General features: G+C 39.4%; 1 protein-coding gene across 4 annotated transcripts in view; it reads right to left on the minus strand.

Annotated features, from left to right (window-relative positions):
* Positions 1–7,757: 7,757 nt before the first annotated feature.
* NGLY1 (N-glycanase 1) overlaps positions 7,758–17,691 on the minus strand; it is a 58,157-nt gene continuing 48,223 nt past the window's right edge. The window contains exons 10-12 of one of the 4 annotated variants that reach the window (XM_029940364.1): positions 16,049–16,234; positions 9,125–9,302; positions 7,758–8,757 (exon numbers count right to left, since the gene is read on the minus strand). In XM_029940364.1, coding sequence (XP_029796224.1) covers positions 8,582–8,757; positions 9,125–9,302; positions 16,049–16,234 — 540 coding nt within the window. In that variant the 3' untranslated portion in view covers positions 7,758–8,581. Of the gene's footprint in view, positions 8,758–9,124; positions 9,303–14,236; positions 14,615–16,048; positions 16,235–17,691 lie in introns of those variants that run through there. The other 3 variants (XR_003908938.1, XM_029940365.1, XM_029940366.1) reach the window with 3 other exon arrangements.

Below are 17,691 nucleotides of genomic sequence, written 5' to 3' on the forward strand. Positions count from 1 at the left end.
AGAAGTATTAAATACACATCTTGTAATCTCTTTTCTTCCTGTTTCTATTTATGTATTCCCACCATAATACATTCGCAAATACTTCAGGAGTTATTTCATAAATAGCATAATTTAATCTGTATGCAATTCTTTCTGCAGTGAGGGAAATCAAAATTATGCTTTTATCAGAAAATGTGGCTTAAACACAACACTACATTCAAACTGGAAGGATAATTAACTTGCACTCACAGAGCAAAACGAAAAGGTTCCCCGGAATACCGTGACTTACGATTTATCATATGCAGAGTAGTCTGAGAAGTCAAATGTAGACGATTTCCATTTCCCACTGAAAACATGCTTTAGGAGTTAGGATTGTTTAATATGCATGAATATGTGTTAACGGGCGTGCCTGCAGCGCTTTTAGGATCCAGGGGCTGGCAGGGCAATATTGCACAGAGAAGTAGAAGGAGAGCAGGAGGTGAGGCCCCCTGTCTTGGCTGGCGGTGCAGGCGGAACTGGGAGCTTGGTGGCACCTCCGTGCAGACACACATTCCCACGCATCCGGATCAGGGGAACGCGGCACCTCGGTTTGCACTGTTTCTTTTGTGCAGCTGCTCTCCCACCTGGCACGCGCAGGCTGATGGTGTGTGTCCTTCGTGGTAAAAATGGGTGACCCACCTGCGTGACCGTTCAGGGCTAACACTCCTCATCCCGCAAGGTGATTTGGATCCAGCTGAAAGGACAGCACTCCTTTCCCCGACCATGAATTTTTGAAATTCAACTACCTCATGATTCATTTACAAAGTTCTCCCACCATCTTTCTCCCTCGGCGTTGAATCTGTTTCAAGTTTAAGTTTACAAGACGAATGAGAGCTTTGATGATTCCGTATTTATTAAATGAAGATCAAAGGCCCCTCTTTGCTTTTTTTAGTCTTTTACATCTGTGAGGGATGACATAACATTTCAGATGACAGTCGTTCTTTCCACCAAAGAATGCAGCATGAGAATGCTTTCATTTTCAAGCACTTGTCTCTTTCGAAGCCTAAATGTTCTCCAAGTTATAAGCATGCTGCCATCACACATGGAATTTCATTCCGTGTTACATTTCAAGAACGCCAGGGATAGAACACATCATTCTATATTGCCACCAGACACTGCTTTTCCCCTTTACTTTGCACAAAGCCCTGTGCCCAGTAAGACTGACTTCAGGCTTATACGAAAGGTTTAAGTCAAAGATTGTTATCTTCTCAGATCTTGTTGAGAAATGAGCTTTTCATTATATTATGCTGTTTCTAACAAAGGAACAGCAACACATTTAAAATTTGGGATTGAATACAAATTTTAAAGATTACGGTCCCAAACGCATAAAGACCTAAAAGTCAGTAACAAAAGGACAAAGAACCCTACAAAAAAGGGAACAAACTATCTGAAGAGATATTCACAGAATAGGGAACCCAAAGGATCAATAGATGTGAAAGGATACTCAGACTCACCAGTAATCAGGAAGATACAAAAGTAAAGCAGCAGAGTATTATTTCATGCAGATCATAATGGCAAACATTACAAAGCGTCATGATACTATGCGTCAGCCAGGATGCAGAAAAACAGAAATGTGAGTAAATTGCCAATAAGACTGTTAAGTTGGCAGTAAACATCTTGGAAAACAATTGGCAATATATTTGAAAATGTGCGTAGCCTTTGGAGTTTCATTTCTAAGATCTGTCGTACTTACAAGGAGATACAGGAAGCGTCGGTTATCATGGGAACGATAACCACTTGTCATAAACTCTAAGCATCAGCTGAACATCCATCCAGCCGGTAGGGGAGAAATAAGTTGTGGTCCTTGTAAATGATGGCATCTATACAGAGTTAAGACCATTGAGATCTATATGTATCAACCTGGATATAGCAAATAACGGAAAACGCAAACTGTAGAACATTACGTACTATTTATAATGATACAAATCAATATAATTAAATACTGTATATAGTCAAAGGAAAAAGTCATAAAATACAGAAATTCTAAATTTCGGATTATAATTGCCTTTGGGGAAGGAGAAAGGTGGAGTGGGATGGAGAGAGGGGTCACAGGGCACTTTGACTTTGTAAGTGCTGTTTGGATTTTCTTTAGAAGATAAAGCAAATTTAACAGAATGTTAATGTATTTCACTTTTGAGTGGAGGTCACACTGGTATTTTGTCCTGTCACTCTTTGCATTTCTTTGGGTGTTTTTCTTCCCAACCAAAACATTAACAAGTAATAGGGAATATCTGGGGGGTGGGGGGGAAACCACTACAGATACTCATGATCATGCTTTCAATACTGCGAGGGTACTGTGGTGGGGTGGCCACTCAGCGGAGCTGCGCATAGTGATATTTACAAAGCATTCCGGGCATTCACTGCAAAGATCCAAATACAACTACAGAAGTGAGTGTATTTGCCTCACAGAAAATTAAAAGATCTTGGGGAAAGGTACAAATTATAGAAATAAGGATATACAAATTGGTACACTTCCTATAGTTTGTTTTTGAGCACAGAAACGATTCCTACAATTTTAAGTAACTTACTAATGAATCTGAAGTTCCTGAAAATTCAAAGTCAACAACCCTCCCCGAAGCTACTCAATATGCCAATTATCTTGCTTCTAGCAACTTGTAATATCAAGTAATTACTTTAAACTTGGCTGGAATGTGCATAAATAAAATTGTACATCCCTTTAGGGCGTCTGCATACTCCAACATGTATAGGCAGATAACTTCTGTAAATGATCTGGGTAAAGATGAATTAATGAATATATAATATCATTCAAACCATTTAGTCTTTGGTTTTACAGGCTTGGCAGACATGACGGCAGAGGAATATTTTTCTAAGAACAGTAGTAGTGCAAGAATTGCAGCGGCATTGGAGCCGGGGGAAGGGAATATGGGTCCCTAAAACCCTCCCACATGGCGAATTCAGCTTCTGTCTTAAAGGATGCACAGCTACTGGTCAGGCTCAGTGAACTGTTGCCATTACGGACACACTATTGTTGGGTCATCCAATTTTACAATATAAACTGGAGTCCAGATTTTTTATTAAATCTACTAGTGTAATTTTAAATTGTTGCAAAAGGCTGGAGACAGCCCAATAACGTGAACTATTATGTACTCCAAGGAATACTACGTATCTACAAAAAGGATGAGGAAGGCCTTAAGATACTGATATAGAGTGATCTCCTTGATAATATCAAGTAAAAAAAGACAAGGTGCAAGTGTCTGCAGAATAGTAGTGTCTGTTGTGACGGGAAGGAGGAGAGACGTGAAAGAAAAAAAATTGAATAAATTCAAACAATAGGATCACGTGAGGGTGGGGTGGGTGGGAGAAGAGATCAGGAGTAGAAGCAAGACTCTATAGTAAGTGTTCATCCACTTGGTTATATGGTTTTGACATTGGAATTATGTAAGTGTTTGATCTAAGGAAACGTAAAATTAGATTATAAAAAAAAAAGAAAGAAAATCTGTGAAACAAATTAACCTTTGAATAGTGGGCAGGGAGGGACTAGGCATGAGAGGTACCAGCATGTCTGCCTGCGTGACGCCCAGGTACCCAACGGTGACACCCACTGTTGGCCTGCCACCCCCTCCCCCTCCACGGTTCTGCGGTCAGTCCTCCCTGGTGAAGACATGCCCGACACCTGGAGCGAGAAGACCCAAAGCAGCTACCTGGTGTTGGCTTAGTCCTTAATGATAAATACAGTGGAACAAACATTTAAAGAAAAGGAATAGCATGAAAGGGAAACCAAAATAAACAATACATGACCCAAAAGAAGAGAGGTAATTATTTAACAAAAGAGATGTCTAGAAAAGTTCTAACTAATAATCTTGTAGAAAGAGAAATTGATAGGGGCTCCTGGGTGACTCATTCAGTTAAGTGACAGACTCTTGATTTTGGCTCGGGTCATGATCATGAGCACGTCACGTTCTGTGCTGGGCATTGAGATTCTCTCTCTCTCTCTGTCCCTTGCCCACTCATGCATGCACATGCTCTCTCTCCCTCAAAATACAGAGGGGCACTGGGTGGCTCAGTCTGTTAAGCATCAGACTCTTGGTTTCAGCTCAGGTAATGATCTCATGGTTTCCTGGATTCGAGTCCCGTGTCAGGCTCTGTGCTATCAGCACCGAGATTCTGTCTCCCTCTTTCTCTGAACTTCCCTCATGCTGTCTCTGTCTCTCTCAAACTTTAAAAATTTTAAAACAAATATAGAAATAGAATATTATAATCACCAAGCAAGCACAAGATGATACAAAATTATAAAGAGTTGGATATGACAATGATTATCAACGAATCCACTCAATAGGCAAATATACAGGCATACCTTGGAGATCTTGCCGGGTTGGATCCAGACCACTGCAATAAAGTGAGCATCTCAATAAAGAAGTCAAATGAATGAGTGACCAGAGCTCTATTGTATTCTCACGTGGTATGAAGCAGAGAGAGAGAGAGAGAGCAAGCTCTCTTAAGGGCACTAATCCCATTCAGGAGGGCTCCACCTTCATAACCTAATTATTTCCCAAAGGCTTCATCTGCTAATACTAACACATCAGGCGTTAGGATTTCAACATATGCCTTGGGGGGTGAGGGGGTGGAGAGGGGGGATACTTAGTCCACAACGGTAATCTAATGCTGTATAAACTATTCACTCCCAAAGTGTCTCCTTCTCATGAAGCTAGTCACTGAAGGGTTGGCTGCGGCTGGAGGTCCACTTCTGTGGCTGACAAGTTGGTGCTAGAGTTGGAGGGAGCCTTTGCTTCTCCCCACAGACCCGCCTGAGTGGCCTCCTGCTGTGGCAGCGGGCCCCTCCCCCCCCCCCCTGCCACCAGGAGGCAGTATATGCAAGCAAGATTTTTATGACAAACTCTAGGAAACACCACATGGTCACTTTCACCATATTCTATAGACACACGGGCTGGCTCTAAGTTAGCGTGGAATGGAGAACACCAACACATGGAAGCCAGGAGGCGAGGACCGGTGGAGGCTGGCTACACGGATGTAAGATTTAGTTTTGGCAAGAATGGGCAGAAAAGTGTGTCCTCCTACACTACCACGGAGTGTGCAAGTCGACGTACCTCATTTAGAAAAGGACCTGACGGTAGGTAGGTAGGTAAGATTTAAAATGCAAGTATCTTTGCGTATATTCTGTGTGAAAGAAGTATGTGTAATGATATTTTCACTGCAGAAGTGTTTGCCATAACAAAACAGGGAAAAACCTAAATATCTGTAAATAAGGGAATAAATGAAGGAATACTGTGGGGCAGTGAAAAAGAAGGTGGCAGATCTGTGACCACCCGTGGAAAGCTTTCTTTGAAGACATATCATTAAGAAAACAAGCAGAAAAAAAAACATGCTTCCATTTATATGAAAAGAAAAAAACCCAAATACGTGATTTTTTGTGTATGTACATGCATGAAAAAAGTCTCCAGGAAGGCTCTGGAAAAACACCTATGAACATTTTGGCAGTTACTTCTGTCAACGGTGTAGTGTGAGGAGCAGAGGCAGCGCTTTCCACTGTCTTGTTTGAATTTTTAACACAAATGTTTTCAGTAATTCAAACACTTGAAATCAGTCAATGACCGACTTCAAGTGACTGCCCCAAATCCTCCCGCAGTAAAGAACCCAGGCTTCAGTGGTTAGACTTTATTTCCACTCCTCAGAGGCCCTTTCTCGCGTACAGATTCCTAGTTGCTGCCACAGTTGTGTTGACCTCAGAGCAAGTCTTTGGAAACTTAGGAGAAGAGAGCAAGGTCTCACCTCGGAGTCTGTGTTCACTGGTGTGATGATAGGGAATGGCTGACCGACAGGCATTCAATACGGGGCTCCCATTAGCCTCTCAGTTTCAAAATACAGGGTTACTATTGCCTAACATTCAATGCCACTATGATCAAATGAGACACTCAAGTCAGTGGCACTCATTAGACACTAGAAAGGTGACCATTATTAGTTTAGGTCCGTTCGAAATTTCTTAATCGAAATAAAGTGCTGTTTTGGTCCTTATAACGATGTGGCTGGAATACATGCTAAGTGGAATGAAACCAACCATGACTTGTAATTTATTCTTACGCTTCCCCCAAGAGTATTTAAGGAAAGAATGCCACCTGAGTCACAGGTATTAGTTTATAAGAGTGTATTTGCTTGGACTACAAAATCAAAATACTATGTATTGTTACAGAGGAAAAAAGTCTTTAGAAATTATTACACAAACACTGAAGGATTCGTATCTAGAACAATCTATCATCAAGTTACAATAAATTTGTTCTCCAGGAAAGCTTAACTGTAGGTAGAAAAATCATTGGTTCTAATATTAATATTAACAACTCAACTTGAATATTCCCATCAAAGTATCTATTATTTATGAAACACCTACTGAAACAGCAACTCATTGCCTAGGTCATTTAACCTCTCTGGGTTTGAGTTTCCTCAGGGAAGAGTGAGGAGTCTGGGTTAGATTATCACGAACCTTTCCGATCCCCGAAGTCCACGAGAGGCTGTTCTCTAGCCGTCTTGCAACGTGAAGCACTTCTTTTCCTCGAGAATGGATACAACTGCATTTTAGCACCTGTAGTTTCCTGTGCATCTCGAGAATGTGAATTCCAGCACAAGTACTTTTCTACCCCTGGGGCTGAGACTCTCATGGGATACATTTAAGAAAAGTGTGCAACGGGTACCTGGGTGGGTCAGTAGGGTAAGGGCACGACTCTCGATGTTGGCTCAGGTCATGATCTCGTTCGTGGTCAGATCAAGCCCTGTGTCGGGCTCTGCACTGACAGCATGGAGCCTGGTTGGGATTCTCTCTCCCTCACTCTGCACTTCCCCAGTGCAAACACACCTTCTCTTTCAAAAATAAACATTAAAAACAACAAGATGCAAGTACTTTCCCTCTTCATCACTGTAACTTTATAAAAATAAGACATCTGAACTCTACTCATGTTTTTGCTTAAAGCCACAGTAAAAATTAGAATGTATCTTTTTCATACATGAGATACATTCCATTGAGTAATGACATTTTTTTTTTTACCATCTTTATAAAACTGCTTGCCAACCTCTAGGTTTTCTCATGAAGGTTAAGAGGGTTGGTCCACCCACTTATCACAATACTCATGTGCCAATACCAGATATCTCAAGACAGGTTAAGAGTCAAGGCTCTTCAATTTTATGTATTTGGCCACTATATGAAGCCATGAGTAACTCAGGAGTGAGAATTCCAGAAAACTTCCTCATATTCAAGACTTATCAATAAATCACTTTAGATACACAAAAAATTTTTTTTGAAATGTAACTTTTTGGTAGAAACTGATCCTCAACAGTTTGACTACAATTAAAAAGCAAATATAAGACCTTTGTTCAGGATCTTAGTGCATTTTTAATAATGCATACGAATGTCCTACGGATTGCAAAGTGTGACTCACTGAGAACGTACTTTTCTTGTATGAAGAGTTGAGAACTCACGGCACCTGAGTGGCTCAGTTGGTTATGCACCTGACTTCAGCTCAGGTCATGATCTCTGGTGAGTTCAAGCCCCGCATAAGGCTCAGAGCCTGGAGCCTGCTTTGGATTCTGTGTCTCTTTCTTTCTGTCCCTCCCTTGCTCGCATGCTGTCTCTCCCTCTCAGAAATAAATATTTAAAAAATTAAAAAAAAGAGTTGAGAACTCACTTTGTAGGACATCACAAAGCTAGTGAGAGCACAGGAGCTGTGTCTTTCTCACCACGGCCTCCGTCAGCACGATCATGACGCTTGCACACAAATGCTTAACACATTTAATTGGAGAGGTTACATGGAACACACCAGAAACTCTTCATATACCATGTACTGTATAGTCTAGTTACATAGTTTCAAAGACAAGAACAGATATTTATTCAATGAGGTAGATAGAAATACTCAAACGTAAACTCCAAAGTAAAGCATATTCTAAAGTGTCCACACATGGATTCATAATGTATCTCTGAATTTATGCAGTCAGTGTTAAATGTTTTCATAGCTCTTGTCCATTCCAGCAGTTTTCAACGTTCAGCATACTTATTAAAGATTCTGACTTAGCCAAAGTAACCACTAAAATGATATAAGACAAAATAATTCATTTTATTTCTTAAATGCCTATGTATTTACAATCATAAAAATGTTCATGCATTATAACTTAGGACTATACTTGCACATTTATTAAAAATTAAAAATCTTAGGAAATCTAATTACTTATGAATAATGGCCAATCAAAAAATGTCAAATTACTATTATTAGCTTAAGATTATATCATAATCATGAATATCATTTCATCATGAATACCTTCATTTTACTTTTAAAACTCTACTCACAGTTTTTCAATTAAAATCTCATATTGAGGCCATAAGAGTTTACTTCAAATTACAGTCACACGTGGAAGGGAGCTTCTAATTCAAGGTTTCATTATGGTCCATAGTACAAAGATAGATTTTCCGGACGGGTAAACATGATGGGTAGCTAGCAAAAGAAATATGCTAGCAGAGGGTAGTAAGCATGCACTGAACCAACAGACTACTTCAAAACACGCTAAGTCCTTCATTATTGTCAGCTTTTCTATAATGTTCAGGTTCTCAAAGGTCACTGAATTTTATAATTATCTCCAAACAATTTTCTTCATGGTCATTTAAGCTTTGTCTAAACAGCTGAGTATGTTGCCAAGCAACACCACCATCTCCTCTGCTTAATTCTGCTTCCAAAATAACTTCAGTGGCACCAGAAAAATCATGATAGGAGTGAAGAGTTTTGTCTGTTGGAGGAAAAAAGTAATTAACACTTTGCTTTTGGTAGCTTAAAGAACATAAAGAAATAGCTTATATATATATTATATGCCTAATGTGTAGGTAAAAATCAACCCTTAACAAATAAATATAATCATTCTTTATGGAGGGAATGTGTCCTTTGAAAGAAATAATCTTTCTTCATCTGTTTGTGTTTCACAATGAAAAACATAAGCCTTTGTGTCAGAATGAGGTTATACAAGTTTTAATTAAAAAAAAATTTTTTTTTACTGCAATAGTATGAATGACTCTTGGGTATGAAACACTCAAATAAGTACAATTATTCTTCAGTGTTAAATATCTACATCACGATTAATCCTTCAGTCAAATGCTTACCGCCTGACAGTTCTACTTGTGCTGTGTCGGATCGCAATTTCCACTGTATCATTCCAGTTTGAAAGGTCTGACTACTTGTTCTAACGGAAATGCTATCTACTTTTAAGCCAACTGACCCACATTCAAACTTCCAGGAAATGTAAGCATAAGACGATCCTTCTTTTCGGGCTAAATATACCTACAAAGGAGGAGGGGAAGCAAGAATTGTCAGAAATGATAAAATAGTGTAGAAACACATGTAGTCAGTCTCACTGTCATAGGGTATTATATACAGATGCTTTAAACATCTAATTTTTTCTGGATTTTCACTGGTAACATTTTTCGTCTTATCAGCAATTTTTTCTACGGTGTTTTTTGTTCTGGAAGAAACTTGGGTACAGGTGTCCAGATAAGTATATCCTTAAGGGGTACATGCTAACCAAAATTTGGTAAATCTTATTTTTTTAATTAGTAAAATCCAGCTATTTAATATCAATTTTAGGAGAAGTCTTGCTGAAAATGAATCCTTTTAAATGAAATTATTCTATATCTTCTTTTCTGAGTCTGGATTTTCAGACAAGCTTTTCCACAGCAAGAAGTAAAAAAAAATAACTCAGTCATTGCTAAGTAATGGTTTAAAAGGTAGTATTCATGTTTGCCTCTCCAAACAGTATGCCCCCATTCCTCCACGATCAGCAGCCCTGACCACTTTAAATATATCCTATCTAAGGCATCCAAGTTAGCTGGCTGCTTTCAGCTCATTTCCTTGTAGTTTCATCTACATTCTTGAAGATGTGTACATTAACATTGATATCCAGTCCTGATCTTTCACAGGTAACTCCATTCACCCAGGCTCAATCCTGCAAGAATCTGACTCTTTATATTTACTTATTAAAAAGTTTTTTTAAGTTTATTTTTATTTGGGAGAGAGAGGAGGGCTGGAGAGAGAGGGAGAAAGAGAATCCTGAGCCACCCAAGAAGCCCCAAGAATCTGACTCTCCAATCACTTATCCCTGATGTTCAAACTCAGACAATAACTCATGCATTTCTTTGAAATAAATCTTGAAACAAAACCTTTTCCTCATTTATACTGCACTTACCACTAATAGTATGAATTTATACTCACCTTTCTCCAACTGCCTAATTAATGTTTTTAAAAGCCCACTTCCTATCATTTGCATGGTCTAGGATGTACAGCAAGTAACTGGCTCATGAATAAATCTAAACTCCTGGCCATCTTACAGGGATTATTGGCAGCTTAATTACTCAATCAAAGAGTGGCTAATAAAGGGGATTATCTGGAAAAGATGAGCCAAACAGTTTTTGGAATAAAGGTGGTTGGAAAGGAACAAAGACTGGGGGAAAATAATCTTAAATACATTCAAATTTGAATGTATTTATTTTAAGATTATTTTCTTTATTTATATATATTTTTTATGTCTTATGTCCTTTTAGAGCTCAGTAGTTTCAAAGCTCCCCCCCTCTGCCCCACCCCCACCAAAGTGTGGGCATAAAATACCAAAGACTGAAGTTAGGGTAACTTCAAATTTCTAGCTTACCCTCACTACTAGTTTTAGAAAATTTTTAATGTTTGTTTTTGAGAGAGAATGAGAGAGAGAGCGAGCGTGCGCAAGTGAGCATGCACACGTGAGTGCAAGCAGGGGAGAGGCAGAGAGAAAGGAAGACACAGAATCAGAAACAGGCTCCAGGCTCAGAGCTGTCAGCACAGAGCCTGATGTGGGCAGGGCTAGAACCCACGGAACTGCGAAATCATGACCTGAGGTGAAGTCAGATGCTTAACTGACTGAGCCACCCAGGTGCCTGGAGGTTAAGGTTACCTTAATTATACCAAGTGGTCTGGGCCACAACTGTAGTTTTAACTGTCATAAGAAGGTTTCAATAGCTGTTGAACATGTCTGAGAGGACTGCTTGTTCTATGATTTACATTTTTTCAGTCCTAAAGGCATCAGCTTTTAAGACTAAAAAAGTTAAAGGACAGGATGGAATTTATCACTGAATTCTTAAATGCTTAAACAAACATTCAGACACACTGTGAGAAAATAAAAGGTCTCCCAGGCTAAAGAAAAAGTATATGGAAATAAAAGACTCTACTGATATTGAAAATTCATGTCATTTTTTTCTTCAAAATACATTGTCTGTACCATTTTAACCGATTTCTTTTAACTCAGCTTTTTTAAGGGTGGAAATTACCAAGAATATGTATACTCAGTTTGATAATTTGAAATATACCAGAACAATAAGGTTTATATAAAGACTGTAGTTTTGTACCCAACTGGAGTCCTTTCTACGTGTAAAAGCAACAGAACCAGTAATTATAATTTATTTAGGAGAAAAAAAACTTTATAAACGCTCAAATATTCAATTGTTTTGTCTAGAAGAAAAAATAAACCACCTTTGTTGGTAACTATTGGTTGTTCCTAACTTCTGGAGTGTTATCTTGGACAAATTTTTGGCTGCTGGTTGTTTAATTCATAGATATCACTTACTGTATGCAAGTTCTATATGCTTGGTCTTGCAATTTCAGGGACTACTAAGAGCTACCTTACTTTATCAGCAGGGACAGTAAAAATCAGAAGTCACGGGGTTTTCCTTCCACAGACCTGAAATCGATACAGCACCCACCCCTCCCTCCAGGACCTACCCCGGCCCCTTTTTGGCAACTGTAAGGCACACCCACAGTACAGGCAGATCCCACCCTGTGGGTGAGAACGAGACCAGTCCGTCTGTGGCTTAGAGGTCTAAGCTTTGCCCTTAACAAAGTACACAAAGTTAACCTGTCCTCTGGGTTATGGCTGTAACCACTGTTTTCAAGACTGAGAACAATTTGCATGTCAGCTTCTTTATGCTTCGTGTATTTCACATTCTGCAGAAGATCTTCGCTTAAAGGTTGTCTGATTACTACATGCCAGGCTGTTGTGTCCACCGCTGTGGTTTTGTGGAGGTTTGTGCTGCACCGTTTAAGCTGTTCTTTACTATGCTCATTTTAAGAATGATTCTTCTGCTTCGCCTGCTAAGACGAACTTTAAGTTTACCGTGCAGCACTCTACAGTCATTCCTACAGATATCTAACAGAACTGTATTTCAAGAGATTTTAATACTTGTAAACTGGTATTGCTTATTTTAGTTATTACATCACTGAAATCAAACATGAATCACTGTCAGTCCCCAATGCATTAATAGCTTTCTTAGAAAAGAAGGTATTCATAGAAATACTATGCTTATTTTTTCTACTGGCAGCCTCCAGAATTACCTCTGGATCACTGGTGTGATCATGTCCTTCCTTTGTCTGAAATCTTTCATGGCTTCCTGTTACCTGCAAGGGAATCAAAGTCCTTGGGCCTTGACCACTGTTTACCTCTCTAGTCTCATTTCCCACTCTTCTCCTCCATATTTCCTACTACTTTTCCCTGAATTTACCAGATGTTTCTCACCTCCGTGCTTCTGCACGTGGTATTATCTCATGCTCCCTTCTACATCGTGTCTCCACGCTGAGCAACTCTTCCTCTGCCTCCTTCTCCAAAAGCCTATTCAGATCTTAGTTCTTCTCCAAGGTCATCTCTGACTCAAGAAGGGAGAGTGGCTCTTCTGTCTTCTCTCCCTTAGTCATATACAGACCTGCATTCTTCCAGCACTTCCCTCACCAATCTCAACAGCCGGTCTATGTCTTTTCCCTTCAGAAGTCTATGCTCACCTTGAGGCTTGACTCTTAATTTACCATTACATCCTAAGTGGCAAGCACAATGTCTGACAATGCACACTTACTAATGACTAATGCCATACACCAAAAAGTACTACAATGACTCTAGTGACAAGAATGATCCTTTGCAAAGATGCAAAGTACTTAAGAACATGCCAGGGGCAGTCCAAATGAAGACAGAGTATTTGTGATACCCTACACAGCCTGAGGGTGGTATAGAATTTATGCCATATACATTCAAACATTCCTTCCTGCATTCAGCAATCTTTACTAAACATTTATCAGACACTATGCTAGATACATGAATACTAAGAGGACAAGGGAGTAGAATAAGACAAAGTCTTTTCTATGAGAATGTTTACAATCTAGTAGGATAGAGACAAATAATCTATTATATTTGCTGAACAAATGCCATGAAGGAGGGGTACATGGTACCGTGAATAAATACAGGGAGAAATGGATCCAGCTAGCTGGGACCGGAGGGAACGAGGCTTACACTAAGCTCTAAGGAAAGGAATAAGTGAAGCTAACAAAAAGGAAAGAAAAAGGTTCGGTGGAGAGGGGGGAAGGGCAGCTGAGTGCAGAGCAAGGGGCTACCACGGTGCAAGGTGAGGCCAGAGAAGGCAGAGGCAAGACTCAGAAGAGACTGAGCTGTTTCTTACCCTCAGAGCGCTCGGTAACTACTGGGGCTTGGAAAATGCTGTTTTGGCTTACCCCACGGAGAACTATGAAGGACCAGGCGGACGCAGGCAGGGCAGTCAGGAAGCTACTGACACTTTTATCAACGAGTTGTCACTTGCTTCCTAAAAGGTATACTGGTTTTCTTGATTCAGCTTTTTAGATTTCTCCCAAATGAGACATCACTGAACAATGTACTTCGTACTACTTGGTAAGCAGTAACATTCAGCAAGTCTCTGTGTTCCTGGCAGACCAGCTCTTCGAGAGGGCAGGACTCTGTTCTAAGTACATGCGTGCAGGCTGGGGGTTACTGAGGAAACGTGTGGTGGGAAATAGGTAGGTGTCATCATTTAGTGGACCTAGAGAATCCCTAGTTGGAAACACACTAGCACAAAACTAAAAATACTGACTTACTTTTAGGTGGAGAGTTCAATGTTTCAATGGCAATATGTCACCTCCGAGTTATCAGACTTACAAGTGTAATTAAGATTCTAATATTTTACTGGAAACAGATTCATTCAACTTTTAAAAAGTGATGCCCTTTGTAAAGGTAAATCAAGGCCTAAACTTTGAATAGGAGCCTATTTTTATTTAATGGCCTCTGCATCTCATTTACGTTATTTAGATCTTACTCATACAATGTACTCCCTGGCCACGATGGTCTCTTTAGAGAACTCAAAATATGCCATGTACTCTGTGCTTTTCCCTCGCTGTTCCCGTGCTTCATGAACACCTACTCATCCCTCAGCGTCCAGCTCCAGTGTCTCCTGCTCGGCAGAGCGGTCCCCAACTCCCACAGCGGAGCTAATGACTCCCTCCTTGGTGTTTCCATAGCAATGTGTTGATATCCTTATTATAGCACTCTGCATCGTGGGTAAGAGGGCTGTTTACGCTTCGGCTTTCCCGGTTAGACTGTGAGGGCAGGAACCGTATCTTTATCTTTTAATCCATGGCGCCAAGAACAACGCCTGACGTAACAGGCATTCAGTGGATGTTTGCTGATGAACAAATGAGTGAGCAAGACAGAAGACCTGTGCCACAGACTCGACCTGCTTCTCGTCACATCTTCTGCAGTGTGTCACTGTTTCTTTCCATTATTTTCTCCATCAACACTGCTGGTTATGAAAAAAAGGCATACTTTTTCTTTAGCTCCACAATGATAGCTTAGTCCTTGGATAAATAACATGTCTATCCTACCCTGCTTTCTGTTCAGAAGAACTTTTAGGCTAAGCATAGTCCTCCTGAGTTCACCCTTTCTCATTAACTGTATAATCAATTGTAAATATATATAACTTAAAATTTTAAATTTCATCTTGCTCTATTTTTTATGTTCTGCTTTACCTCAAGGGGAAAAATTTATACAATTTTACTAATGTTGTTCAGTTATTCTTGGTTTGATACAAAAAGATCATCAAAATAAGCACCAAGGTAAATTTTAGGAAAAAAAAATTTATGACTGGAAAAAAAAAAAGCAGGGATCTTACCTCTGTGTCTTCTGTACGCTAATGCCTGGGACAGTGACAGGCACACAGTAGATGCTCCTAATACACCAGTAGCTGCTAACCTGTGACTCGCTTTTTAAATCCAGCCATTGTGTCCTGCAAATGAGCGACTTCCCTTCCCACTCAAATATCCTGGCAAGTTAACTTTAAAAGCTCCCTGTAGGTTCACTAATTCCTATGAAAATCTATCAACAATATGGTTAGACCTACAGAGGCTATGTGAATAATTGTGAGTTTATTTTTGGTGTGTGTCTAAGGGGTAGGGCAGTTTAAAGGCAAAGCTTCTTACTATTAATAGATAGCATGTGAAAACAACATGCAAGCTGGTATAAGTGAAATACTATAGTCCTAGCATCCATTTCTTGCTTTTTAAAATTTTTTAAATTCATTTTTGAGAGACAGAGAGAGACAGCATGAGCATGGGAGGGTCAGAGAGAGAGGGAGACACAGAATCCAAAGCAGGCTCCAGGCTCTGAGGTAGCTGTCAGCACAGAGCCCGACACGGGGCTCGAACCCACGAACTATGAGATCATGACCTGAGCTGAAGCCAGAGGCTTAACTGACTGGGCCACCCAGGCACCTCTATATCTTGCTTTTCTAGGACACAAGAAGAAATAGCCAAAAACACTGCTAATCATCCACATTCCTATGAAATGAGAGCGTGTTAAATGCTTAGCTCGTGGGACTCTGAGCTAAATGTTATACTCTCCAGTATACTGCATTTAGTAGGCAATCAACAAGTATCTGTGAAGGAATTAAATGACAATATATTTTATATATTCATGCAAAAACCAGTCACAAGTTGGTCACTTATGTGATTATTTTTCCCCATGAATGAATTAAATTCTCTCTTTGATGAAAATGGATGCTTACTTGATATAAATGCACAACCTTCTTATGTTGGGAGAATTTTCTTTTACAGGTTTAAGGATTACTAAAAGTAATTTTGGTGTATTGGTTTTCACATGATACACTGAAAAATGAAGCCAATCTATATTTGTTTGAAACAATGACAAAGCTCTTAAACAGCTTCGTGCAGGAAATTACCATGTTCCAATCTGTTTCAACTTTTCTGAATATGGATTCCATTTTCCACACACCATTCTCCCATCCGGAAATGGTTTGATTATTATTTGAAACTCGAACATAATGATCTTTCACAATATTATAACAAAGGTGGAGCTGTTTGGAAAGCTTCTCGTTTTCGGAGGGAATGAGCAGGGTTTCTTTTCTCTTAAAAAGAAAGCAGAATTAGTTTTTCAACATAATGGAAGACTATATATGAGGAACTACTACGTACAGTAAGTGATAAGAGACTTCTTCAAACTGAAAATCAAGAGTTGGTGCCATTAAAAATTTTGGAAAACATTTTATAAGTTAAATATGAATTAGTCTGATGTGGATATGGCTCCAAACATTACTAAACAGAAAATGAGAAGTATAAACCATAGCTCTGACTTATATTGTTATGATTTATGTTCAACCTAAATTCGTTTATTTTTTGTTCATTTCTACCACCACCATCTTCAGTTGTTTCCTGAAGTTGACTCCTAGCCATCAACTCCACCTTTCCTATCTAAACTCTGCACAGTAATGAAAGCGATCCCAATGTGAACTGGGATATGTCACTTTCTTGCTGAACTCACTCCAGTGACTTCCCACTGTACCTAACTCCAAACCTTTACCTAGGCGAATAGGGCTCCAAATGACCTATTCCCTACTCACTTCTCCAACCAATCTCATGTTACTCTTCCATTAGCTCCTTAAAACAGTCTAGCTAGTTCTTGCCTCGGGGCCTTGACACATATTAATACTGCTATCTGGAATGTTGTTCTTTCTACTCTCCATATACCTCTTTCTCATCTTTCAGGCCTCAACTTAAAGTTGAGAGTCCTTTCCTGGTACCTTAAGGTAGGAGAGTGCCTGGGATACACAGCTTGAAACAATCTTCTACATGTATGAAGCTCATGTTTCCCCTTAAAACTCCAGAAAAAATTTGCCCCCAAATAAATCCATGTTTGTTGTAATGTAAATCAGTCCCTAGAAATCTGAAAACATGGAGTCAATCTAGTGTTTGAGAAAGATGATATATTTATCCCTCATCTTTATATGCCACTATAACACTGGACCCTGTCCTTTAGACGTGGGCATAGTAGCATTTGGGCCAGATAATTAATTCTTTGTGGCAGGGGCTGCCCTGTGCATTGCAGGCTGTTCAGCAGCAGCCCAGGCCTCCATCCATTTGATGCCAGTGGCATCCCTCCTCCCAAATATGACAATCAAAAATGTCTCCAGACATGGCCGAATATCCCCTGGAAGGCGAAATCAACCACCACTGAGAGCCACTGCTCTAGTCTGTGTCAATATCTTGCCACAGTATTTGCTAATCAATCAAAATAGTAGTCAATGCCTTTTTTTGGTTAAAAATTGGGTACTAGGTAGGTATTAAACAATATGAAAACTTCAAATGTATAACAATTGATAAGCAGAATACAAAACATCTTAGAAAAAAAGAAATGTGTGTATGTATATGTGTATATATATATGTGTGTATATATATGCATATATATATATATATATATATATCATTGTTGGAATTATGAAAACAGTAATATTAAATGCATGAAAAAGAGAATTCCCTAGTAGAACCTATGAATATTACTGTCAAAAAGGTAAAAAAGAAAAAAGCA

This window comes from Suricata suricatta, chromosome 5, assembly GCF_006229205.1.
Source record: "Suricata suricatta isolate VVHF042 chromosome 5, meerkat_22Aug2017_6uvM2_HiC, whole genome shotgun sequence".
NCBI lineage: Eukaryota > Metazoa > Chordata > Mammalia > Carnivora > Herpestidae > Suricata > Suricata suricatta.